At 42.7% G+C, this 26902-nt stretch overlaps 3 protein-coding genes across 5 annotated transcripts in view; 1 reads left to right on the forward strand and 2 right to left on the reverse strand.

Moving 5' to 3' along the window:
• Positions 1 to 236: 236 nt before the first annotated feature.
• cebpz (CCAAT enhancer binding protein zeta) lies at positions 237 to 14069 on the reverse strand. Its single transcript, XM_061901116.1, has 17 exons — positions 13667 to 14069; positions 9391 to 10853; positions 8932 to 9163; positions 8706 to 8856; positions 8553 to 8641; positions 7513 to 7566; positions 7294 to 7396; positions 7127 to 7192; positions 6956 to 7022; positions 5280 to 5386; positions 5137 to 5197; positions 1298 to 1497; positions 1192 to 1224; positions 1031 to 1120; positions 886 to 956; positions 736 to 817; positions 237 to 648 (listed from the first exon to the last, which is right to left on the reverse strand). Exons 1-17 carry the CDS (start codon positions 13853 to 13855, stop codon positions 494 to 496), a joined length of 3213 nt encoding a protein of 1070 aa, XP_061757100.1. The 5' UTR covers positions 13856 to 14069; the 3' UTR covers positions 237 to 493.
• A 263-nt stretch (positions 14070 to 14332) lies between these two features.
• The window catches only part of LOC133553192 (serine/threonine-protein kinase D3-like), a 52268-nt gene continuing 39698 nt past the window's right edge, over positions 14333 to 26902 (reverse strand). The window contains exons 12-19 of the mRNA XM_061901117.1: positions 22025 to 22077; positions 21889 to 21961; positions 20971 to 21077; positions 20729 to 20890; positions 20572 to 20670; positions 20236 to 20503; positions 17231 to 17316; positions 14333 to 17166 (exon numbers count right to left, since the gene is read on the reverse strand). Coding sequence (XP_061757101.1) covers positions 16993 to 17166; positions 17231 to 17316; positions 20236 to 20503; positions 20572 to 20670; positions 20729 to 20890; positions 20971 to 21077; positions 21889 to 21961; positions 22025 to 22077 — 1022 coding nt within the window. The 3' untranslated portion in view covers positions 14333 to 16992. The remainder of the gene's footprint in view (positions 17167 to 17230; positions 17317 to 20235; positions 20504 to 20571; positions 20671 to 20728; positions 20891 to 20970; positions 21078 to 21888; positions 21962 to 22024; positions 22078 to 26902) is intronic.
• ndufaf7 (NADH:ubiquinone oxidoreductase complex assembly factor 7) lies at positions 14346 to 16971 on the forward strand. Of its 3 annotated transcripts, XM_061901119.1 has the most exons (10): positions 14346 to 14672; positions 14878 to 15017; positions 15090 to 15170; positions 15229 to 15339; positions 15413 to 15626; positions 15690 to 15748; positions 15827 to 15940; positions 16054 to 16197; positions 16270 to 16443; positions 16503 to 16971. In XM_061901119.1, exons 1-10 carry the CDS (start codon positions 14600 to 14602, stop codon positions 16722 to 16724), a joined length of 1332 nt encoding a protein of 443 aa, XP_061757103.1. In that variant the 5' UTR covers positions 14346 to 14599; the 3' UTR covers positions 16725 to 16971. The 3 variants fall into 3 exon arrangements, with proteins under 3 accessions (XP_061757103.1, XP_061757104.1, XP_061757102.1); XM_061901120.1 differs by having other exon boundaries at positions 14810 to 15170; XM_061901118.1 differs by having other exon boundaries at positions 14878 to 15170.

The following is a 26902-nucleotide window of genomic DNA, read 5'->3' on the forward strand; positions in this document are numbered from 1 at the left end:
TGACGGTCATAAAAGTTTTTTTGATTGATTGATTGATTGATACTTTTATTAGTAGATTGCAAAGTTCAGTACATATTCCGTACAATTGACCACTAAATGGTAACACCCGAATAAGTTTTTCAACTTGTTTAAGTCGGGGTCCACGTTTATCAATTCATGGTAATAGTATGAGGGTTGAGTTCATGCGCCCTTTGATGATCGTGCAGGTGAGGTTAAAGGTTATGAAAAACATCATGTACTAAAACACCTTTTTAATTGACAATTATATGACAAATAGTTCCATACACGAGCAACAGAATATTGTAGAAAGTGAACAAAACACTTAGTGGGCTGAAGGGGGGTGTGAGCTGCAAACAAAGATGTTCATTAGATCTTCATCACATTGCCCATGATGATTTTTGTCAGTCAAATACTGGTGGAGGTCATTATTGCCAAACAGGCTCTGCCCTCTAAAAATGATGTCATGTGTCAGATATGAAAAAGTTATACAAGACTACTTCCTTTTCCTGTTCTTGTTCCCGCCAACCGTTCTGGGCCGGCCCATCAGCTTCCTTTTGTTAAAGACGTTCTTCTTTCTGCGCAGCGTCTTGGCGTCGCGGTCGTGGATCCAGTCGTCACGTTGACTCTCCCACTTAAGCTGCTTGATGCCTGCACATCACAGGAAGTATCATGACATCACTTTCTGCTGCTAGGGAGTTTTCGCAATAAGAGTTCAGAAGACGCCATTAAACTCACCCGCTCTGTCAGTGTTGGCCATGGCGTTAAGTCCGATGTTGTCAAACTTGGCGCCGGCGTTGTCATCCAGCAAACAGCCAAACTGACAAAACAACATTTTGTTTTATTTTGCAAGATCAAATTGCATGATTCTTGAGTAAGACCTGTCACCTCCTGAGCAGCAGCAAACATGGTTGTGTCTTTCTGTCCTTTCTTCTTCGCCTTCTTTGCTTGTTTGGAGCCTGCGAGGAATAGGAAAAGAAAGGATGAAGAAATTGTTTGAAATAATTTTTTTTCATTCCAAACAAAAACAAACCTAATGTTCTTGAGAAGTCCATCCCATCCGTCAACTTCCTTTTGACCGCCTTTGAACGCGATGGCGCCTTAGCAGCGTCTACATCTTCATCTGAGGACAATGTTCCCAAAGACATCACCTTAAACATGAGTGCTAAATCAACTACTTTAATGTCAACTCACCAACATCATCGCCGTCTTCTTCAAGCTCCAAAACTGTGAAACATTCATTATTAACTTATTAGCTCATAGACACGATGGAAGGACAGATTAGTACAAAAGTTCTTACATTCTTCATTTCCATCATCAGCAGCATCGCCTCCTTCAAGATCCATGAAAGTTCCTCCTTCGTCCTCCAGTTCCTCTCCAAAGTCTTTGTCTTCCATGCTGCCCAGAGACACCTCTTCATCATCCAGGTCATCCATGTCTGAGTCGTCTGAGTCATGCAGGTCTTTTTTGCCTTTTTTCTTTTTGCCACTCGACACGTTCCTGACGCATAAACAAGACCTGCAGTTAGCCGGCGTGTTACAAGTTAAGCCAACCTAGACTGGGACTTAAATGGTGCACTTAGTATTTTGAGTGTTTAAAAACATTTGCACTGAGCAGTTAAGATACATGCAGCACAATGTCAGTACTTGGATGTTGAAGAGTAAGCAGTGATGAACATTCATCACCTGAAATAGTCGCCACCTTTGCTACATAGCGAAAGAGACTGACTTGAAATAATAGAGCAGCTCATGGTGATACAGGGTAATAAACAGAAAAATAAGGTAAATGTTGTGATGTTATTTGAAGTAAGTGTACAAAAACAGTAATGGATTCACCACACTCAGGAATTAAGTACACAGTTTATTCTAGGGGGGTCCAAACCTTTTCCACAGAGGGCTGCTTTTACTGAAACATTAAAGCAACTGGACCGCCACTTTGGTACATTAAATAGGACTTTTTTGTTTGAATTATTAATTGAGTGAATGTTTAAATATTTGGAAAAACATTTATTTATATATATCTCATTAATTGGTATGCTGTGTCGATCAAAAAAGATATTCACGAAGTGGGACTTCCGCTTCAGGGTTAAGTGTGACACTGCCAACATCAGCATGGCGGCTAATCTCAGCGCCACTTTATCTTCACAGACAGGGCTACTATATTTGGTGAAACGGGTGCCAAGGTACTTATATTGTTGTTATTTTATCTTTGGGGAGCTCTAATTAGGTTTAATAAATATTCAGACGATCGTATACGTTTTGTTATGCTCTAACTATGTACATATTTGATTTTGTAGCAATAATAAGATAAGATTTGTTTTATTTCATTTACCACAGTCAGGTTAGGAACCAATTAGCCATGATAAATGAAGGACGACTGTACACCGCATTAATAACTAGGGATGTAACGGTATACATTAGTGTTTTTCAGCTTTTCCTTTCTGAGAAGCAGTGTCCTCTGCAGTGAACATTGTTTATGTCCCTTTGGAAAATGCTGTTTTACTCAGAAAAGTTAACTCACATTTTAACATTTAACAATGTAAATACCTCACAAATTGATGTTTAGCTTTGCTGGCTTCTAATATAATTTCTGGGTGATGGTTTATCAAGGAGCTTAGGTGTGCAGTGTGTGCTTCAAGCAGGTGCTTTCCTTCGGCAAGCAAGTCTGTTTTTGTGTGGAACGCTCCAGACACATGGGGTGTGCTTTATTACTTTTGCCAAAGTGGTGCCGCAGTGCACAGAGGATTTTGGAAGTTTTATTTAGTTTATTTTCAGATTCGCCACAAAAAAAATTACACTCACCAAGTTTTTGCGTGATACTGTCACGCATTGTGAAGATTTTGAAAACGCAATATCTGTAATGCCAATACATCCTTATTAATAATGTATTAATTTAATTTAATTAGTGCCATCATTTGGTGTTTGCGATCCAGTAGATTTCCTGACAAAATCCCAAACATATTTGCAAGTGGCTGACGGTTCTTTTTTGTGTAAATTTTTTAACAACGCTTAAAATTCAGCTATAAAATCAAATATCTATTGGATCCCATCGAAAAAGACATGCTACAATTCAAGGGGCTATCCTCAATAAAAAAAATAATGAAAATGATTGCCACGCCCACTACTTGGATTTCTGGAAGTCTTCTAGAACAGTGGTTTTCAAATGGGGGTACTTGAAGGTATGCCAAGGGGTACGTGAGATTTTTTTTAAATATTCTAAAAATAGCAACAATTCAAAAATCCTTTATAAATATATTTGTTGAATAATAGTTCAAAAAAATATGAATAAGTTCATAAACTGTGAAAATAAATGCAACAATGCAATATTGAGTGTTGACAGTTGGATTTTTTGTGGACATGTTCCATAAATATTGATGTTAAAGATTTATTTTTTTGTGAAGAAATGTTTAGAACTAAGTTAATGAATCCAGATGGACGTCTATTACAATCCCCAAAGAGGGTACTTTAAGTTGATGATTGCTTCTATGTGTAGAAATTAGGGCTGGGCAACGATTAAACATTTTAGTCTAAGTTAATCGCACTATTTCTCTGATTAATCGCGATTAACTGCATTGTATACGCAAAGCCCAATAATGAATTCAAAAGTAGTGTGTAGTGCACCTTTATTGGAATATTCCCCCACATGAACAAAAGCGCCAAAACATTTGTTGTGCAAACACAATTTAAATCAGTCCTTGTTAAACAATAGCAGTTACGTAAATAGCATATTTTATGAAAATCAACTCAAAAAATGTAAATACAAACATTTAAGCTTATTTCCACTGCCAGGGTATTCAAGTTATCCTGTTTGTTATGGAAAATACATATAATCCACATACAAATCTCTGAGCCACAATCATAACATCTGAACAGGCAATTTCTGAGGTAACAGCAGAAACATTTTTTTTATCAGGGATCTTATGTTTAAAAAACCTATATTATAGGTAGTGGGCTGTTTTAGGGAATTTTTGATCAAATTATCCGTAGTAGCAATATTAATAATGTTGTGTTTATTCTGCGTAGTGCACTTAAAATAATTATGACCATATCTAGGAATTGATATGATGGGAATTTTCCGATAGTTTGCTTGGTGCTTTGATAAACTGAACGCATATACATGGTACCATATTGTGATGTTATGAGCCAGGGAAAAAAAGAACTACCCTACCCAGCATGCAACAGGAGTGACGAGCATGCGCGGTAGCCCAGTATAGGTTGTGTCGCCATGACGGCATCTTGTATGTTGTGATATGCACGCTCTGAAAGCAAACGTTAAGAACTCAGCCAACACTCCTCGTCTGCATTATTCATAAATAGACAGACAACACATATACTCCGCTGCTTCACAGGCCGCTGGATGTAGCCGGCAAAGTATTCCCATGATAGCTTGCCGGTCTAGCAAGCACGCGCCATTCAGTCCAAAACGGCCCGATCTATCCACATTCAGAATTGTCTGGCGGTCCTAAGTGATCCCGGAGTGACCACGCTGTAAGCCAGCCATGAAATTTGCAGAATTGTCCGGTATTTTTGCCAAATGTTCCATCTTTATCAAGAGCCCCTCGACGCCGGGCGACGCCATCTTGTTAAGAAAAGGCGTTAACAAAATAAAAGCATGTAAACAACATACGCAAATGTGCGATAAAATAATTGTCGGCGCTAATAGATTGATGAGTTAACTCATAATTAACGCATTAATTTGCCCACCCCTAGTAGAAATCTTTAATTATAATTGAATCACTTGTTTATTTTTCAACAAGTTTAGTTACTTTTATATCTTTTTTTCCAAAAAGTTAAAAAATACCACTACAAATGAGCAATATTCTGCATGTTATACAATTTAATAAATCAGAAACTGATGACATAGTGCTGTGTATTACTTCTTTATCTCTTTTATTCAACCAAAAATGCTTTGCTCTGATTAGGGGGTACTTGAATTAAAAAAAATTTCACAGGGGGTACATCACTGAAAAAAGGTTGAGAACCACTGTTTTAGAGAATCTGCTTTGTACTTTTTCACCCCTCCTGATACATTTGTTGAATTGAGCAGATGCAAGTATTCCATTTGAGACACAGCCTGAAAAATTACTTAAACTCAAGCTAAGCTAAACTAAGCTAAGACCTGCTTGTAAGAAAAGCTCACCCTGCAAAGTCCAAGTCCTCTGCTGGCTGTTCGGTGAAGTGTGACTCTCCCTCACAAGAATCTGTCCAAAAGTGCAAAGGTGACCCTAAACCTAACCCACCAACAAGAAAGAAACGTGGTGTCAGAAGCAAAAACTGACTCACCAAGGATCCTCTCAAACTCGTCATCATCGACATCCTCCACGCTGTCATTGTCGTCGTCTTCTCGCGGTCGACGAAAATGCTTTTCCTGCTGACGCTTCTTGAAGAAACTGATATGTGGAAAATATTCACTTGAGCACATTTTGAATTTACTCTCATAAGGCCCTAAGGGGAACTACACTTTTTTGGGGGAATTTTGCCTATCATTCACAATCATTCTGTAAGACAAAAATCTACGTTTTTCTTTTTTAAATGTATTCTAAATATTACATAAATGTGATCAGAAGTCCACTTACAATGGAGCCTATGGGAGTCGCTCGATTCTCCAAACAAACCCCTTAAAAAACATACAAACACCTCCACTAAGGTTTAATAATAGGGACGGCGTGGCCGTGCGCAACCCAAGGGTCCCTGGTTCAATCCCCACCTAGTACCAACCTCGTCACGTCCGTTGTGTCCTGAGCAAGACACTTCACCCTTGCTCCTGATGGGTGCTGGTTAGCGCCTTGCATGGCAGCTCCCTCCATCAGTGTGTGAATGTGTGTGTGAATGGGTAAATGTGGAAGTAGTGTCAAAGCGCTTGAAGGTAGAAATGCGCCATACAAGTACAACCCATTTATCATTATCATATAGATGATGTAAGTATATATGTAATTTAGTAACAGGCACATAAATAACATTTAATGTTTACGTATTTTGATCATTTTAAGCATATGTGGCGGATTAATTTCAAAAATTAACTTTTTATCCCCCCAACAACATCCCTGATATTTACTCATTGCAGGCTTTATGAGAGGCAACGAACATAACAAAACATCACTTCAATCAATCAATCAAAGTTTACTTATATAGCTCTTAATCACAAATGTTCTAAAGGGTTGCACAAGCCACAACGACATCCTCAGCTCAGATCCCACATCAGGGCAAGAAAATAACTCTACCCAATGGGAACAAAAAGAAACCTTGAAAGGGACCCCAGATTCCCTCCCGGTGACTGGTGCAGTGGATGTCGAATGGATACGGTTAACAATGTGAGAGTTCAGTCCATAGTGGCACTTACTGTACAAAGTATGCTGTCATTAGGATGCCACCTGCTAGAATCTTGTTTTAGTCCCATTTAGATTTAGAATGACTCATAATCCTCGCAAAGAAAAAAAGGGATGGAACCGAGCATCTTTTTGTGTCGTTTTTGCCATTTCAGGGTCTAAATTGGCTGTCAAAGGGTACCAACATGTCGGATTACATCCTTGTCCTTCTACTATCCAGTTGAGAGGCATGATTTATCATTTACAATAAACTCCCACGGGCAGGGAATAGATGAAGCATCTTACCAATCGATGTAAGCATAGGCACACACGCAAGTGATCACAGTGCCGCTATAAATAGGTCGTCTTGGTTAGCGCTTTTGACAATATCACTAATACTATATTTAAGACTCGAAATGTGGATGGGTTATTGTTGGCGCTTTTTGGATGGGTTTTTTTGGGTGGTATAGGCGGAATAGACGACCTCACAGTGGCTCTGCTGTAACAGATTTATTTACGAATTATAATGCAATGAAAAAAAATACATCCGTCGTCATGTCTTTCAAAATGATTGTAAAAGATAGCCAAAAAATCAAATTAAAAGTGCAGTTTCCCCTAGACAAAGTTCTAATAAAAAAGGTTGAGGAAACTCACCGATAAAAGAAGATTTCATCCACAGGAACCTGACTTTCTTCTTTGGACACAAAGTCTTGGCTGTTCACTAATAGGGAAACAAAGTTTGAAGTATCATTATTGGAAAAGTACAGCACACAAATTATGTACACTTTAATTTAGATATCAAAAAGTTGTGTGTTTACATCTTACCTGCCACAGGCCTCACAAATGAATGTGATCTCTGTTTGTGTGATACCACCGCAGTGTCCGTGTTCTCTACAACACATCATCATCTTCATTATACTCTGTGTGTGCGTGCGTGTGTGTATGTGAGAGAGTGTTTGTGTAAGTGCTTGTGCGTGCGTGTGTGTCTTTACGTTTGCCTTTCAGCTGTTTGGGGTTTCTGAAGACAAATCTGTCTAAGAAGCGAATGAGAGTGAAGTCCTGAAGGGGGTCTCCAGAATACGTAATGAAGTCATCCTGGGGACGTAAAGTCGCGTTAAGATGGTTATGGTATCTATTTGGAATAAGACAATTAAAAACAATAATACAATAAAACAATATTACAAACACATTAAAGTCAATAAAATATTCACCTGCAGAAGTGTTTTAGCAAAGAGTGACACTGACGGGTGGAAGTGCAGCGACAACTGAGGAAGTAAAGAGGAAGTAACATCAAAGACAACAAAGATGGAGGCTTCAATAAACTAAAATATATTAAAAATCATGTTGTTTAATAAACCCTTTTTTCTATCAACATTATTATCAATTTTGAATGCGGTCTAAAGATGAGACGTCCATGCAGATATCAATATTCTGATTGATAAATAATAGTAATATACTACAACATTGCTAGGTAGTACTTATAAGTATAAAAGTGTAGCACAGTAGACTCCGTTGTTACTTTAATAGTATACATACTACAATATGTAGCACTACATAATTACTTAGCAGTACCTACACTACAACTTGTGGTACTACGTTTTTACTTAGTAGTATGCATACTACAACTTGTAGTACTACGTTATTACTTAGTAGTATGCATACTACCCCATGTAATATTGCATTGTTAATTGGTACACACTCTACAACTTGTAGTATAACATATTTTTTTAGTACACACACCACAACTTGTAGGTAAACGTTACTATTTAATAGTACATTAAGGGCATTCAATCGATTGCAACTAAACTGTTTGGTTTGTGTTAGAAGACTTTTGGCCACATCCGAGTAGGCTTCATCAGTTCGTGCTCATAGACATAGATTGGTTAGATCCAGTCAGTAGATCTGACGACTGTAAGTCTATAAGCACAAACTGATGAAGCCTACTTATATGAGAGGCGAAACGTCTTCTCAGACAAACCAAGCAGTCCAGTTGACCTGGATGAATTAGAACATTCATAGACATACTTAATAGTACACACCAATCAAATTGTAGTATAGTGTTATTATTTAGTACACACACACTAAAATGTGTAGTTTTATGTTGTTACTTATGTTTACACACTACAACCAGTGAAAGTTACTTTTTACTTTCGAAACTTTTAATAATTAACTTATTCAAATAGCTATAATGGCTCATTCAATAATTAACCAATCAAAGATAAGTATTAGGTGTGTGTGTGTGTCTTCTTACTCGCTGTAGTTCCCACAGTGTGCTGTGCTCGGCACCACAGAAAAGTGGATTCCTGTTCAGCGGATCATAATTCTGCATGTGCTTTACGCCTAAACACACAGGAATTAATGAGTGGTGATGACAATGAGGGGATGTGGCCAAGAGAGTATGGACCTTCAAGGTTCTTGTGATGGACCCATGACGATGCAGACTTGGACTCCTTTGGTTCCGCAGCTTCCTGCGGTTTGTCTGTGTCAACAAAGTGCTCCTCTTCATCATCATCTTCTTCTTCTTCAGGAAGGTCTTTGAATTCTTCTTCAGCGTCCTAAAGACAACACAGCTTGTCCAATGCGGCCACTTGTGGAAAATCAACATCTTTTATTTCGAAAGGAACACATACAGTTTCCTGCTGCAGCAGCATCTTCAGGCCCGGCTTGGCCTTCATGACCTCAGACACCAGGAAGAGAGCACCACAGGCAAAGTTGGCGCCCTGCTCGGCGCTGACTTGCAGCAGACGCTTGACGAAGGCTTTAATTCGCCGCTGCACGATGTCTGCTTTCAGAGACTTGTAGAGAAGGTTCAGAAACATGTTTTGTCTGGACGACAATGACAGGCCGGGATCCAGCATCTTCCTGGGGAGAAAACGAGGAAAGAAGTTCCTTCATCAGAGACAAGTGTCGACACTGCGGTGTAAAAGACATTTATCGCTAGCGATAAATAGCACCCTGTGCTGGTATTGAAACTACACAAAGCTTTAGTGCCGTGAAAATTGATGACTAAGACAAGGCTAAAATGATCAAAGACAAAAACATTGACAAATTACGACTGGTGCTGGGAGTAAAAGGGGCAGGGCCAGTACCTGTACAAGGCCAGGTAATAGCGGTCGGAGATGCTCTGCTCAGCGTCCATCACTTGGAAAAGCAGCATTAGTGCCTGCACGGCCGTGTTGAATTTCACCATGTGCACCACTTTGAATAACGTGTCCATTTGCTCCTTCACTTTCTCGTCGCCGGTGTTGGCGTACGGGTACGCCCGGTTGACACCCGACAGCAGCACACTAAGCATCTTTGAGTCCACGTCCTTCTTCTTGACGCAGATGTGGAAGAAGGAAAAGTAGATGCCGATGAGTTTGGCGGCCAGCTCGGCCTCGTCGTGGCTGAGGCGCACCTGACTGAGGAAGCATACGGCATAGTACTGAGCCTTGGCGCTGATGTTGGTGCGGAACATGAGGCACTCCACCTCGGAGCAAACAACTGCCTTCATATTGGGGTGTTTGTGAAGCAGCGTCTCCAGTAGGTGAGAGGCCTTGGCGGCCATCTTGTACTCGGGGTCGCCCACCTTGTTGACCAGCTGGACTAGCAGTGCTCTCTCCTGTTCAGGCCGCGAGCACAGCAGCTCGTGGGCGGCGGCCAGTGCCTTAACCTTAGTGGCGGCCACGGTGTCATGAGCCACCTCGTCCAGCGCCGCCACAAACTGTGCCACATGGTGCTTCAGCTGGTGCTCGAAGTACCACAGAATAAGCCGGCGATCGCGGGCGTCACGGTTGCCGCTGGCCATTTCCTCCAGCTTGTCGAAGGGATGCTGGTCGAAGGGGCGGAGCTTTCTGTTCTCAGGGAGCAGGTCGGAGAGGAGCAGCTCTTTCAGGCTGTCAAGAGCCATCAGGCTCATCCTACGACTGCCCTTCTTTTTCACCATGGTCACCAGGCTCTCCACGTGCTCCAGCATGTGCACCGGAGCGTCCTGGATCAGAATCGTCATCGCTGCCATCCTGTCTGCCAGAACGCCGGAAGAGACCACTGTCTTCATCCAGCTCAAGTTGGCTCCTTTCTGCAGTTTCTTCTTGCTCTTGAAGAGCTCCACATCGGCCTGAAAGAGCTGCTGGGCCAGCGTCTTGTACTGCATTACCACGCTGGGGTCCTGTGGGGCCGACGAGCCCTCTGTGCTGTAGTCCATGTTGTGCCATTTGTCACCAGGTTTGATCAGCAGGACTATCCTCCGCTGGAACTCAAACACGTTTTGTTTGACTCTTTTTGCCGGAGCAGCTTTGGTTGGCTTCTTTTGCTTCTGCGAAACCCTCACCAGAGAGTTGCATGTATTTTCCTCACCAGGACTCTTTGTTTTGGACTTCTTGCTGGCATTCTCTGAAATTATATTTCCCTCAGTTTTGTCTGGCAGGATCTGTTGGTCAGCTTGCCCCCGAATGCCTATTGAAGCAATGAAGTTCTCCAGTTCTCCTTCATTCAGGTCGTCTATGGCACCTTTTTTTCCTCCGTCTACCAGCTCTGTGGAAGTGTCCAGGCTGCACAGGAGTTTGAAGTCAGCCTGCAGACAACAACTTTTATTATTCATTTAAAATTGGTGTTGCCAAGTCCGTTCGTGACTTTGAGCTTGTTTTTTTTTTTTTCAAAGTCACTTGCAAATCTAGTGAGTTACATGTTACAGGATATATTTTTTGGGCTTATTTTTTAATTAGTAGTAGCTTATTTGGGCGTGCTTTTCTGTCTGTGTGGTAGGTAGTTTCTCTTTTCTCCAGCTCCATTTCTTAGGTATTGTGCCCACCTAGAATATCGAATCAACACACCCCCAAACAAACTCTTAAAGGTGCTGTTTGCAACAGTTTTCAAAGCAAAAACTATAACAAGAACGCCAAGGGCGAGCTTATGTTACCATTAGTGGTTTTAATACAACACATTTGTCTTACAGTTGTGTACATAGTTCACACAATTACGAAGTTTATGTAATCATTTTTTTTACCGGGCTCAAAAAAATGATTGGTGTTTACGGCTGTCACTCACTCTGTCTCGTGAAAAGGTACGCGCAGGTAGCGCGTGCACACTTACAAAAGCAGTCCAAGGGAGCAACAATTTGTAGTCCTGTTGTTGTTATGATAAAAAATAGATTCAATGACAGCTAACGCCTTGCTGACCAAATCGCTATTGTTAGCTAACAATACCTAGGGCTTTTGCACGCGCAAGTGTAACGTATTTACGTAGTTACGTCATTATGCTAGAAGCCGTAAGAGGGCGGAATATAATGCTTAAAATACATTGGAAAGTTAGCGCCCTCTAGGCACGTGTGTAAAAACAGCCCCTTAATGTATGTACAGTAGAGATGGTGTTATGGCTTTCTAAAGAAGACTGATCTGCGTCGTTCCTTTCAAAGAGCTGTTTAAAAAACTGTGTTGGTGCTTTAACTGTACTGTCTTAGGCCAGTTTTTATATTGGAAACAATCACTGACAGTTAGATTGGATCAGAATATTTCAAATGTACACACCCCACCAATATACACTCTATTGTTGGGAACATTTATGAAATTTATTTGGCTTGTGAGTTATTATTTAACATTCCATAAGATGGTGCAATATTGGGGCAGCACGGTGAAACAGGGGTTAGTGAATGTGCCTCACAATACAAAGGTCCTGAGTTCAATCCCGGGCACCTGATCTCTCTGTGTAGTGTTTGCATGTTCTCCCCGTGACTGCATTGGTTCCCTCCGGGTACTCCAGCTTCCTCCCACCTCCAAAGACATGCACCTAGGGATAGGTTGATTGGCGACACTAAAATTGACCCTTGTGTGTGAATGTGAGTGTGAATGTTGTCTGTCTATCCGTGTCGGCCCTGTGATGAGGTGGCGACTTGTCCAGGGTGTACACCGTATTCCGACCGAATGCAGCTGAGACAGGCTCCAGTATCACCCGCAACCCCGAAAAAGGACAAGCGGTAGAAAGTGGATGGATGAATGGGTGCAATATTGGCATCTTTAAATTTTCCCCCGTCTAAAAAAACTTTATGCCACAATTTAATGTGTACACCTATACCATTAGTATCCATCCATCCATTTTCTACCGCTTATTCCTTTTCGGGGTCGCGGGGGGCGCTGGCGCCTATCTCAGCTACAATCGGGCGGAAGGCGGGGTACACCCTGGACAAGTCGCCACCTCATCACAGAGCCAACACAGATAGACAGACAACATTCACACTCACATTCACACACTAGGGCCAATTTAGTGTTGCCAATCAACCTATCCCCAGGTGCATGTCTTTGGAAGTGGGAGGAAGCCGGAGTACCCGGAGGGAACCCACGCATTCACGGGGAGAACATGCAAACTCCACACAGAAAGATCCCGAGCCTGGATTTGAACCCAGGACTGCAGGAACTTCGTATTGTGAGGCAGACGCACTAACCCCTCTGCCACCGTGTATATTAACAACTAAAATAAAAAATAGGACATGTCTGTGCACATTTGTCTTGAGTTAGGACAGTTCTTCTAAAATAGTAGGGGGTGCGCTGTCAGCGGGGCGAGCGTGACATCCGGGAACATGTTTTTTTTGCTGTAGTAAAAGCGTATGTAGTGCTTGGCTTCACTGTGAATATGGTGTTGTTTTCTTTAATGTTGATAAGAAAACAATGTCATGCAGACTGAGGTGTACTTATATCACTTTTTTAATAGGAAAATGATACAAGTTACAGTCGCAGTGGCGAGCGCACATATTTTCTTATTCCAAGGGGGCGTAACAGAAAATAATTGAGAAGCAATTAATGGCTGGCTCTCTGTGTTGGCCGTGTGATGAGGTGACGACTTGTCCAGGTTGCCCCCTGCCTTCCGCTCGTGTGCAGCTGGGGTAGGCTCCAGCCCCCACACGAGAAGCGGAAAAAAATGGATGGATTACTTTGATCAAAGGACATGCATGTATAAGTCCCAAAACATATTATTAATAAGATGGAAATTGCCACTTAAGTAAAGATCATACACCAATCGGGGTTGAAAGATGTCAAGTTGTTCAAATATTTTAAGTGTTATGATAATTGTGTTTGTATAGTGAAGTAATGCAGCTTTTTCACAAGGCCTGTTGGACTTATTTTTGAAAAGCCTGTTTCATAGCGCTGGTTTCGTGTTAATCTAGCAAGATCTGGGAAACAGCTTCTCTTTAAAACGGAAAAACCCATCCATTTCCTACCGCTTGTCCTTTTTGGGGATGCAGGAGCCTACCTCAGCTGCATTCGGACAAATCAAAAGTAAAAAAAGTATATTTCAAGTACACTCTGAGTACATGTGTGCAAATATGATCTTACTATCAACGGCGCCTAAAAATGACATTTATAAATGTTTATAAGTAGGTTTGGTCCAACTGACCCGAGTGCCACCAAGCAGCAGAACTTCCTTCAAATTGAAGTCGTCGTCCCCCGTCTGGTCTTCATCGTCGTCCAAGTCTTCGTTGTCATTTTCGCCGTCGTCTTCAGGCTCCATATCGTCATTTTCTTGATGAATTGGCATTTTTTTAGCCGCTTTGAGCGTTTTTCGTTTCTTGTTTTTGGCCGCCATGCTACTGCCGCGTGAGGGAGAAAGGACGCACAACCCGGAAGTGGAAGAGGTAGGTACGTCAGGAGGTCGGCTTGTTCGTTAAAACATATATTTGTAAAAATAACCACAAATGTATTACAATATTGTACATAATATAAATTGTAAATACTATTTGTTTATTTTTATTCTGCAAACACGATTTCGGAGATATACTTCATCCAATTGAATTTTCCGGAAGTAGGTACCAGTTTGTCGAATCAAAAGGCATGTTGTTTTTACGACTTCTTAATCGGCTTTTCAAAATAAAGTAGTTACTGGCCAATGTGCAGAGCAGCCTATTTTTTAAGAGTTCTGTTCGGTTAGAAAATGTTAAAATGACGTAATTTAACTAATTCAAAGTATAGATTGGCATATTTTGATGTATTCAAACCCTAAAATATGAGAGTGGGCACTTGTACAAGTACTCTTACTGTGAAAAAATATCCAGTCTCAAACCAATCACGTTGAATGTTAGCCTTAGCTTTTATTGCTCGCCCACTAGTACATCGCACGCCATCTTGCTTAAGCGACTATTTAACTTGTGTGCTGCCAACTAAAACAATCGTTTTTGTCAGTTTGTTGTTTTATTGACACACTTGTCGCTAATGCTGTGCTAACGCTCACCTTGCTGTCAGAAAAGGTTGATTAATGTGCTTAAAACATAAGCACTTAGGAGATGTTATTATTAATTCAATTCAGTACTTTTGTTGACACTTAATAAGAACAATGAGGATTCTTCGTGCTGCCAAGATACATCATTTGTCCACGTTGATTCATTCTGTCAGTCCCGCGGCAGCAGGTAAGATACATGATTTGATATTTATAGACAACTGTTATGTTTTGTCATTGAAACTTGACCCTATCCGTTTTATTTGTATTGTTGATCAATGTTATGTGTCCAATAGTACTTAAACAAATAAAAACAATTGTGTCCAGATGTACCTGATCTTGTGACGGGTAAATTTATAAAATCATGCTGTTGTTGTCATGGTGATGGCGAGCAGCTCCACGCAGACTTCAGTGCACATCTCCAGAGGACAAGAATGGACCATCCATGCTGCGACACCTGATTTCCAAAATTAAAGCCACCGGTCCAATTTCTGTCTCTGAGTACATGAGGGAGGCGCTCACCAACCCAGTGACGGTTTGTGATGTCACTTTTCTACAGTTTCCCCAAAGAGACAGCAGGCTGCTCACGGTTGTCGTGCTGTCTCAGGGTTACTACGTGAGGAACAACATGCTGGGAGCTGAAGGAGATTTCATCACGTCACCTGAGATCAGCCAAGTCTTTGGAGAGGTAAGAACACTTGTAACATGACCTCAACATCTGTTCTAACACCTTCTCCGTCATACAGTTGCTGGCCGTGTGGGTCATTAGCGAGTGGATGGGGGCGGGGCGGCCTAAGCAGCTCCAGCTGGTTGAGCTCGGACCTGGAGAAGGATCTTTGGCCAGTGACGTTCTTCGAGTACGTTTTGGATTGCTCTGACAGCCGTTGTTCACTAGTGAACCTTCATCATGGCGTTGGGCTGCTTGTGCAGGTTCTGGGTCAGCTCCAGTCAGTGCTGGGCGGGGCTTCGGTGTCGCTCCACCTAGTGGAGGTGAGTCCTGCTTTGAGTCGCCTCCAGGCCCAAAGTCTCACTGGGACCAGGAGCCAGGAGGCAGACAGCGAGGATGACCCTGTTTACCGCCAAGGCCGAACAGACGGCGGCCTGCAGGTGTCTTGGTACCGCTGCTTAGAGGACGTCCCCCGTGGTATGGCACACTGTAACGTCATATGACACAAACGCTTTGAAGTTGATTTCTTTATCTCTTCAGGCTTTAGCATCTTTCTTGCTCACGAGTTCTTTGACGCTCTTCCCATTCACAAGTTTCAGGTAGCAAGAAAAAGTGTCATTGCTGGTTCTCCCACCAGGGGGCATCACAGATTTCTAATGCTTCTTCTTTGGTGGCAGCGTACCAAGAGAGGCTGGAGAGAAGTGATGGTAGACATCGACCCGGATAACCAGGGTCAGCTGAGGTTTGTGGTTGCGCCGTCGCCCACGTTGGCGTCAACCACGTTGGTGCAGGTGAGTGTCTGCTGGGTCATGTGACCATTCCTACTGCATGGTTATTCCAGCTGAAAAGGCAATCTCTACACACATTTCCTCCTAGTTTTATAATTGAAATGTTTGTGTGTCAGGTGGATGAAACACGGGATCATGTGGAGGTGTGTGCAGAGGGCGGAGTCATCATTCAGCAGCTGGCCAGTCGGGTGGCGGAAGAGGGCGGGGCTGCGTTGATCGGCGACTACGGCCACGATGGGACCAAGACAGACACGTTCCGAGTAGGAAAATTATGTCACATTGGAACGCTGAGCTATGATTGGCTGTGATGTTTTTTGACATCTTCCCACCAGGGTTTTAAAGGTCACCAACTCCATCAGGTCCTGACAACTCCAGGCTCAGCCGACCTCACTGCGGACGTGGACTTCAGCTACTTGCGCCGCGTGGTGGGAGGAGGCGTGGCCTGTCTGGGACCTGTCAGTCAAAGGACGTTCCTGAAGAACATGGGCATCGACACGCGCATGCAGGCGAGTCCGCTTGTGACCCTGGTCCTTGGAAACACTGCTGAAGGTGTGCTTTTGTCCAGGTTCTACTGAGGAACTGCAGTGACTTGACCACCAGGCAGCAACTGATCAGCAGTTATGACATGCTGACCAACCCAACCAAGATGGGCGAGCGCTTCCACTTCTTTGGCCTGCTGCACCTTAGCCGCTTTGCCAAACCCAAGACGGCCACCGGGCTCAAACTGGAGCAAAAGAGCCCGGCTCAGCTTCCTGTTGCTGGATTCACTGACATGAGCTTCTCTTGATCCGGTCATACAGAACCTATAACACGCTGTTGAGGAAACATAAACAGAACAGGAACTTCATGAGGACATATGGAACTTTTATGATACTTCTTGTGAGGTTAAAGGTCATGAAGCAGGTGGAGAAAATTAATTGAATCCCTCAACGTTGAAGAGGTTTGATAGCAGCACGCCAACACAGAAGAAGAAGAAGAGTCAGACAAACAGCTTTACAACTTTGTTGAATCAATAAAAAATGCTTGGCCGTCAATCTGCTGTCTCCAAGAAGCAACTAGGGATCCTCGTCCATGTGGTCCAAGTTGGGCGAGGAGATGAAGTGTTTAGGGTAGCAGAGATCTCGCTCGTCAGCGTACTCCTCCCAGCGGCAGTCGTCGCTCTCGTGTGTGATGTAGCGTTCGCCGCGCCGTGTCTCAAACTCCCGCAGGTCTAGCCAGGTGTGGTAGTCCTGCAGGGGCGGGTCACACGCTCAGCCAAGACAGGCAGGGAGATGTGGGTCATGTGACGGTTACCTGCAGCCATGGGTGACTCAGTGATTTGTCCACGCTGTAGCGTTTCCTCATCTTCACCTGCAGCAGATTGTTGATCAGGTCCGTCGCTACGGAAACGATAGATATTTGCATTTTTTATATGACAGAAATACGCCGCAACTTTTGAGTCATTGATCAAACATTTGAAAAAGGTCAACCAAAGAACAAGATTCCTTTACAGAATCTCCTCTCTGGTCAACAAAAGCACCTTGAAGATTCTAGCGGGAACTCTCATTGCACCCTTTTTCGATTACGCTTGCATCTCCTGGTACCCCAGCACCTCCAAAACCCTCAAATCTAGACTCCAAACATCCCAGAACAAGCTAGTCCGATTACTTTTAGACCTCCACCCCAGATCACACCTCACTCTCACTCCAACCCACTTCTCCAAAGTGGGCTGGCTCAGGGTGGAGGACAGAGTAAAACAACTTGCACTGAGCCTAGTCTATAAAATCCGCTACACCTCCCTGATACCGAAGTACATGTCAAACTACTTCCTTAACATAAATGACCGCCATAACCACAACACCAAGGGGAGCTCAACAAACCACATCAAATCCAGATTCCGATCTAACAAAGGTCTTAACTCATTTTCTTTCTATGCCACATCAATGTGGAATGCACTCCCAACAGGTGTAAAAGTAAGTGCATCTCTATATTCCTTCAAAACCGCTCTAAAACAACACCTCCAGGCAACTTCAACCCTTTACTTATCCTCCTCCATTCACATCCCATCTCCCCGGATTGTAAATAACCTAATGTAAATAATCAAATGTATTTCTAATGTATATACTTGTTCTTATGCTATCCAAACTCACTATATTCTCTGCTCGCTGTACATATCCTACTAAGTAAGACCTACACTGTTTCAATGTCCATTTCCCAGTTGATGCAATTGTTGATGACTGAAGTACTGATATCAACCAAAGCTCCTGATCCCAGCCCCCGGATTGTAAATAATGTAAACAATTCAATGTATATACTATGATGATTAACCTGTGTGATGAGTGTATTATGTTGATAGTATATATTTGTACCATGAATTGATTAACGTCGACCCCGACTTAAACAAGTCGAAAAAATTATTCGGTTGTTATCATTTAGTAGTCAATTGTACGGAATATGTACTGTACTGTGCAATCTACTCATAAAAGTTTCAATAAATTAATCAATCAATGCTGCAGTCAGCCACCAGGTGGCTCTCAGCACGTATCAAGTGTGTGCAAAGTTTGGTGAGGTGGCCATTTTTGTTTGACAGCTTCTTTTTATCGTCCCTTTGCGTACAGTCAAAATGTAATAAATGATATACACTAACTAGCTTTGTGTGAAAAAACATAAAGCTAATAATTCTGTATTTTATTTGCATTTTTTAAATCTAACAATTTAAAACTGCGTTTGCTATTAGTGGGCGTGTTGCCGGTTTTCTACTAATTAAAAACTGGTGCAGTCCACCTTATTTAAATTAGGTTTCTGCACGTGCTACGCTACTTAAACCATTGAGATGCTCATTTAGGGCACAGCCATGTTATCATGCTCCAACCTGTGGTGTTTTGCCATGTTTTGTACACTATGATGTACCACATTTTATGGGCATTTTAGAAGCATCATGAAAAACATAACCTATTTTTAGCCCGCTGAAGGTGCGCCCTGGAGATCCTAGCATTAACTGCGAGTGTGCGGTGGATTATTCCATATGCCAAAAATGTAAGTGTAAAAGTTTTTTTTAAATATAGGAGATCAATTAATAAAATCTCCCATAAAAAAAAAACCATCATCAATAATAATGCCAGCACATGAAAAAACACATAAATTAAATATGTTTTAATCAGCCCCTTAAGTCCTCCAGCAGCTAAAACATTATCAAATGAAACTATTGAATAGAAAATATGTTTAATATTTTTATTTTTGACAGTCCATATATGTTGACAAGCATACGTAGAACGGAGATTAAGCGCGATCGCTTCCTTTTTTACTGCTATTTCTGCGCAACTGCCATTTTGCATAGCCTTTATAAACATAGACAAATTAAGATTCAAAACAGCGGCCGCAGAACAGTTTTATTCTTGATAAATCACACTATGTGTGCTAAATAATTGTATTTGCATCTCAATATAATATGATAATGTAATATATCACTATATATTATGTACTGTATATATAATATGTAAATATTACATATATGTTATATTTTATATTGCTACTATAGTACATTTCTAGTTTACTTTATACCTGCATTATCCTTTCCAACCTTACACTTTTTAAGGATGGAAAGGATGTAACTGAGCTAATGTGTGGAACAAATTTCCCTTGTGGATCAACAAAGTTTGTCTTAGTCTAAGTGTACTCCCAGTATAGTGGGTGTTCAAATTTTTTGTGTTTATTCTGCATATTGATGAAGACAGACACGCAATCTTCTGTGCACAAGTTTAGTAGATCAGCTTTTCACATGTTTTACCTTTAGGAGATCAGGCCCTTAGTGTAGCACCATAAGGAAGTACAAATAGAGGTGAAACCCCTAACATTTGAATATCTTGAAAAGTCAATTTATGAAAACAATTCAACTTCAAATGTGAAACTAATATGTGATATTAACTCAGTACATTTAAAGTGAGGTATGTTCAGCCTTTATTTGTTACACTTTTGATGATCAAAGCTTACGCTTTTTGAAAACCTGAAATTTTCTGAGATGTTCAGTTGGAGGTTTTCATGAGCTGTAAGTCATAATCATCAGAATTATATCAAAATAAGGCTTATAATATCTTGAATCGCATGTTATGAGCATATGTCATATATTAGTTTCACCTTGTAGATCTAATTGCTGGAATAAATGAACCTTTGCACAATATAAAAAAAATTTAAGTTTACTTTTACATTGTTATCTTAATTTTGATACTTGTACTATAGATAGCAGCTAGTAAACCTACTTTTACTAAAGTAGCTCTGACAGACAAAATTTTCTATTCATCCCAAACAAACGGGTCGGCTACCTTCCTCCGAAATTTCTTTCCAGGGATTTGGCGGGTACATGAAGGCGGCGTTCCGGATCTGGTCGTTGATGTCCTCGTCCTCGTTAAAGGGGAAAGTTCCGCTCAAACTGACGTAGATGATGACACCCACAGACCACATGTCCAGAGAGCGGTTGTAGCCTTTGCTGCGGAGAACCTCCGGCGCCAAGTAGGCAGGGGTTCCCACGACGGAGCGGCGGAAGGACTTTTCCCCGATGATGCGAGCAAAGCCGAAGTCACACAACTTCACCTGTCGAGGAGAAGTGGTCACGAGTCACAGGCGGTTCTGATAGATCTATCAGAGCTTTGTGTTTGGACCTGAGGAAAGGGTTCCGCCGATGCCAGGAGAACGTTCTCTGGCTTCAGGTCACAGTGGACGATGTTCTTGAAGTGGAGATGTCTGAGGGCCACCAAGATCTGCACACACAAACTCGTTTATGTTCGATTCTCAGTAACCGGTTGCGGGGCCGCCCACCTGCGTGACCAAGAACTTGGTGAGACGTTCTGGCAGGCGGCTCTTCTCGCTGGATAGAATCATCTCCAACATGTCGCCGTGAAGCTTCTCCATGACCACAAAAACCTGCTCTGGGGTCTCGAACATGCAGTCCAGGTTAACGATACCAGGGTGGTGGAGGTTCTGATAGAGCAGCAACACAAGCGGTGAAAAAGGAATGTGTCCTGCTTGGGTCAGTGCTAAAAGGCCCTGAAGTACGCTACCTGCAAGATGGCAACCTCGTTGCGCAGCTGGCTCTCCTGCTTGGTGGGAAACCTCATCTTGTCGATGATCTTGATGGCCACGTCTTTTCCCGTCTTCCTGTGTTTACCTGACAAAAACAGCCGTCAAATTTCAGAACCTCCAGAGTCTACAAACCCCGTTTCCATATAAGTTGGGAAATTGTGTTAGATGTAAATAAAAACGGAATACAATGATTTGCAAATCCTTTTCAACCCATATTCAGTTGAATGCACTACAAAGACAAGATATTTGATGTTCAAACTCATGAACAGTGGTTTTAAGAAGTCTTCCCTAGCCCATGTGGTGATATCCTTTAAACACTGATGTCGGTTTTTGATGTAGTAATGCCTGAGGGATCAAAAGTCCGTAATACCATCGCTTACGTGCAGTGATTTCTCCAGATTCTCTGAACTTTTTGATGATTTTACAGACCATAGATGGTAAAATCCCTAAATTCCTTGCAATATTTTGTTGAGAGATGTTGTTCTAAAGCTGTTCGACAATTTGCTTACAAAGTGGTGACACTCGCCTCATCCTTGTTTGTGAATTACTTACCATTTCATGGAAGCTGTTTTTATACCCAATCATGGCACCCAACTGTTCCCAATAAGCCTGCACACCTGTGGGATGTTCCATATAAGTGTTTGATGAGCATTCCTCAACTTTATCAGTATTTATTGCCACCTTTCCCAACTTCTTTGTCACGTGTTGCTGGCATCAAATTCTAAAGTTAATGATTATTTGCAAAACAACATAAAATATGTTGTTTTTGTAGCATAATCAACTGAATATGGATTGAAAATCATTGCAAATCATTGTATTTCGTTTATATTTACATCTAACACAATTTCCCAACTCATATGGAAACGGGGTTTGTAGATCACGAGGGAAGACCTCACCTCCGTAGACAATCCCAAATTGTCCGGAACCGAGCACGTCGTCTGCAAATATCTGGTAGACAGAGCTGATATCCTGCAGGACGAAAATAAGGAAGTTATTATGTTGTGCTGGTAATGAAGAAGATGAAGGACTCACCACGTTCTCCTGGATGTGAGAGTTACAAACAGATATGCTGAGGGAGAGTTCCTCTGTGGAAAAACAATAATTTTTATTAGAATAAGAACAGACACAATTCTGTTCAAGGCGTAAAAACAACTCTTGACCAGAGAGGAAGACACGTCAATTTTACAACTGAAAGCCTCAAAGTAAAATCCGACGAATTACTCCTAAAATTACCCAAAAAAATCAGACCTGAAGAGATTTGTGAAAAGGTGATGAGTTTCACAACCAAAGCCCAACTTATATAACATAACATAGCCAACGTAACACAAACAAGACAGTTCAAAGATTACAACTTAGTAATAACTCATCCACATGGACCAGGTCTATACTCTAGGCAGGGTCCTCGAGGGTGCATGGGAGATTACCCAACCAGTCTACATGTGCTTTGTGGACTTGGAGAAGGCATTCGACCGTGTCCCTATGGAAGTCTTGTGGGGAGTGCTCAGAGAGTATAGGGTATCGGACTGTCTGATTGTGGCGGTCCGCTCCCTGTATGATCATGTCAGAGCTTGGTCCGCATTGTAAGTAAGTAAGTAAGTCGGACCCATTTTCAGTGAGGGTTGGATCCCGCCCGGGCTGCCCTTTGTCACCGATTCTGTTCATAACTTTTATGGGCAGAATTACTATGCACTGTCAGGGCGTTGGGGGGATCCTGTTTGGTGGGTGCAGGATTAAGTCTCTGCTTTCTGCAGATGATGTGGTCTTAATGGTTTCATCTGGCTAGGATATTCAGCTCTCACTGGATCGGTTCGCAACTGAGTGTGAAAATACTGGAATGAGAATCAGCACCTCCAAGTCCGAGTCCATAGTTCTCGCCCGGAAAAGGGTGGAGTGCCATCCCCGGGTTGGGGTAGAAATCTTGCCCCAAGTGGAGTAGTTCAAGTACCTTGGAATCTTGTGGGAAGAGTGGATCATGAGATAGACAGGCGGATCGGTGCGGCGTCTTCAGTAATGCGGACACTGTATCAATCCGTTGTGATAAAGAAGGAGTTGAGCCGGAAGGCAAAGCTCTCAATTTACCAGTCGATCTACGTTTCTATCGTCACCTATGGTCATAAGGTTTGGGTTATGCCCGAAAGGACAAGATCACGGATACAAAATGAGTTTCCTACGTCGGGTAGCAGGGCACTCCCTCTGCCATCCGGGAGGAGCTCAAAGTAAAGCAGCTGCTCCTCCATATCGAGAGGAGTCAGATGAGGTTGTTTGGGCATCTGGTCAGAATGACCCCCAAACGCCTCCCTGGGGAGGTGTTTAGGGCATGTCCGATCGGTAGGAGACCACAAGGAAGACCCAGGACGCGTTGAAGCGACTATGTCTCCCAGCTGGCCTAGGAACACCTCGGGATCCCCGAGAAGAGCTGGACGAAGTAGCTGGAGAGAGGGAAATCTGGGCTTCTCTGTTTAGGCTGCTGCCCCGCGACCCAACCTCGGCTAAGCGGAAGAAGATGGATGGGTGGATGATTGTGAATAGAGAATCGTTTTAAATAGAGAATCGATTTCGAACAAAATCGTTACCCCCAAAAATCGAATCGTGTGGTGCTCAAACATTCACAGCCCTATCATTGGTTTCATTCGATATCACCTCCCTGTTCAGTATTCTAATCCAGGATGTAGTAGGGACTGTGAGGCAACGTCTGCTAGATCAGTGTTTTTCAACCTTTTTTGAGCCAATGTACATTTTTTTCATTGAAAAAATCACGAGGCACATCACCAACCAAAATTGTTAAATAAATGATACTCTATTACATTATTATATTATATTAACAATATAGTAATTATAATCAAAGTGTCTTGAAAAGGAATTAAATAAACAAAAAAAACATTTATTTTATAATCTTTTGCATTTCTTCTTTCAAATAAAAAGTGTACTTAACACGTCCACTTCAAAAATACAGCTGGAACATGGAATGCCACAACAACGAGGTCTTAAAACTAAAGAGGTAGTAGAAAACTTCAAAGTGTTTTGTAAACTGTAATTCTCTCCAAAAACATTCTGTTAGCAGGACTGAAGAAAATAATGCTTATTCTGATAGAGTCAATACTATTTGGGAACAGTTTACTGTTACAATATGAAGAGTTTGAAGAGTTTGAAGAAACTAGAGCTCAGAAATTATTATGTAGAAAGCTGGAACGCAAATGGCGCACGACTAAACTTGAGGTGCACCATCAAGCATGGAGTGATAGTTTAATAACTTATAAACACATGCTTACCTTAGCTAAAGCTAAATATTACTCAAATCTCATCCACCGTAATAAAAACGATCCTAAATTTTTGTTTAGTACGGTAGCATCGCTAACCCAACAAGGGACCCCTTCCAGTAGCTCCACCCACTCAGCTGATGACTTTATGCAATTCTTTAGTAAGAAAATTGAAGTCATTAGAAAGGAGATTAAAGACAATGCGTCCCAGCTACAACTGGGTTCTATTAACACTGACACGATTGTATATACGGCGGATACTGCCCTCCAAAATAGTTTCTCTCGTTTTGAGGAAATAACATTAGAGGAATTGTTACAACGTGTAAATGGAATAAAACAAACAACATGTTTACTTGACCCTCTTCCTGGGAAACTGATCAAGGAGCTCTTTGTATTATTAGGTCCATCAGTGCTAAATATTATAAACTTATCACTTTCCTCGTGCACTGTTCCCCTAGCATTCAAAAACGTTATTCATCCTCTTCTTAAAAGACCTAACCTCGATCCTGACCTCATGGTAAACTACCGACCGGTGTATCACCTTCCCTTTATTTCAAAAATCCTCAAAAAAATTGTTGCGGAGCAGTTAAATGAACACTTAGCGTCTAACAATCTATGTGAAACCTTTCAATCCGGTTTCAGGGCTAATCACTCCACGGAGACAGCCCTCGCAAAAATGACTAGTGATTTATTGCTAACGATGGATTCTGATGCGTCATCTATGTTGCTGCTGCTCGATCTTAGCGCTGCTTTCGATACCGTCGATCATAATATTTTATTAGAACGTATCAAAACACGAATTGGTATGTCAGACTTAGCCCTGTCTTGGTTTAACTCTTACCTTACTGATAGGATGCAGTGCGTCTCCCATAACAATGTGACCTCGGACTACGTTAAGGTAACGTGTGGAGTTCCCCAGGGTTCGGTCCTTGGCCCTGCACTCTTCAGCATCTACATGCTGCCGCTAGGTGACATCATACGCAAATACGGTGTTAGCTTTCACTGTTATGCTGATGACACCCAACTCTACATGCCCCTAAAGCTGACCAACACGCCGGATTGTAGTCAGCTGGAGGCGTGTCTTAATGAAATTAAACAATGGATGTCCGCTAACTTTTTGCAACTCAACGCCAAAAAAAAGGAAATGCTGATTATCGGTCCTGATAGACACCGACCTCTATTTAATAATACAACTGTAACATTTGACAACCAAACAATTAAACAAGGTGACTCGGTAAAGAATCTGGGTATTATCTTCGACCCAACTCTCTCCTTTGAGGCAAACATTAAAAACGTTACTAAAACGGCCTTCTTTCATCTCCGTAATATCGCTAAAATTCGCTCCATTCTGTCCACTAAAGACGCTGAGATCATTATCCATGCGTTTGTTACGTCTCGCCTCGATTACTGTAACGTATTATTTTCGGGTCTCCCTATCCATCCATCCATCATCTTCCGCTTATCCGAGGTCGGGTCGCGGGGGCAGCAGCCTAAGCAGGGAAGCCCAGACTTCCCTATCTCCAGCCACTTCGTCTAGCTCTTCCCGGGGGATCCCGAGGCGTTCCCAGGCCAGCCGGGAGACATAGTCTTTCCAACGTGTCCTGGGTCTTCCCCGTGGCCTCCTACCAGCTGGACGTGCCCTAAACACATCCCTAGGGAGGCGTTCGGGTGGCATCCTGACCAGATGCCCCAACCACCTCATCTGGCTCCTCTCGATGTGGAGGAGCAGCGGCTTTACATTGAGCTCCTCCCGGATGGCAGAGCTTCTCACCCTATCTCTAAGGGAGAGCCCCGCCACCCGGCGGAGGAAACTCATTTCGGCCGCTTGTACCCGTGATCTTATCCTTTCGGTCATGACCCAAAGCTCATGACCATAGGTGAGGATGGGAACGTAGATCGACCGGTAAATTGAGAGCTTTGCCTTCCGGCTCAGCTCCTTCTTCACCACAACGGATCGATACAAAGTCCGCATTACTGAAGACGCCGCACCGATCCGCCTGTCGATCTCACGATCCACTCTTCCCCCACTCGTGAACAAGACTCCTAGGTACTTGAACTCCTCCACTTGGGGCAGGGTCTACTCCCCAACCCGGAGATGGCACTCCACCCTTTTCCGGGCGAGAACCATGGACTCGGACTTGGAGGTGCTGATTCTCATTCCGGTCGCTTCACACTCGGCTGCGAACCGATCCAGTGAGAGCTGAAGATCCCGGCCAGATGAAGCCATCAGGACTACATCATCTGCAAAAAGCAGAGACCTAATCCCGTGGCCACCAAACCGGAACCCCTCAACGCCTTGACTGCGCCTAGAAATTCTGTCCATAAAAGTTATGAACAGAATCGGTGACAAAGGACAGCCTTGGCGGAGTCCAACCTTCACTGGAAACGTGTCCGACTTACTGCCAGCAATGCGGACCAAGCTCTGACACTGATCGTACAGGGAGCGGACTGCCACAATAAGACATTCCGATACCCCATACTCTCTGAGCACTCCCCACAGGACTTCCCGAGGGACACGGTCGAATGCCTTCTCCAAGTCCACAAAGCACATGTAGACTGGCTGGGCAAACTCCCATGCACCCTCAAGAACCCTGCCGAGAGTATAGAGCTGGTCCACAGTTCCACGACCAGGACGAAAACCACACTGTTCCTC

Source organism: Nerophis ophidion, linkage group LG05 (assembly GCF_033978795.1).
Source record: "Nerophis ophidion isolate RoL-2023_Sa linkage group LG05, RoL_Noph_v1.0, whole genome shotgun sequence".
In the NCBI taxonomy this organism is placed as follows: Eukaryota; Metazoa; Chordata; class Actinopteri; order Syngnathiformes; family Syngnathidae; genus Nerophis; species Nerophis ophidion.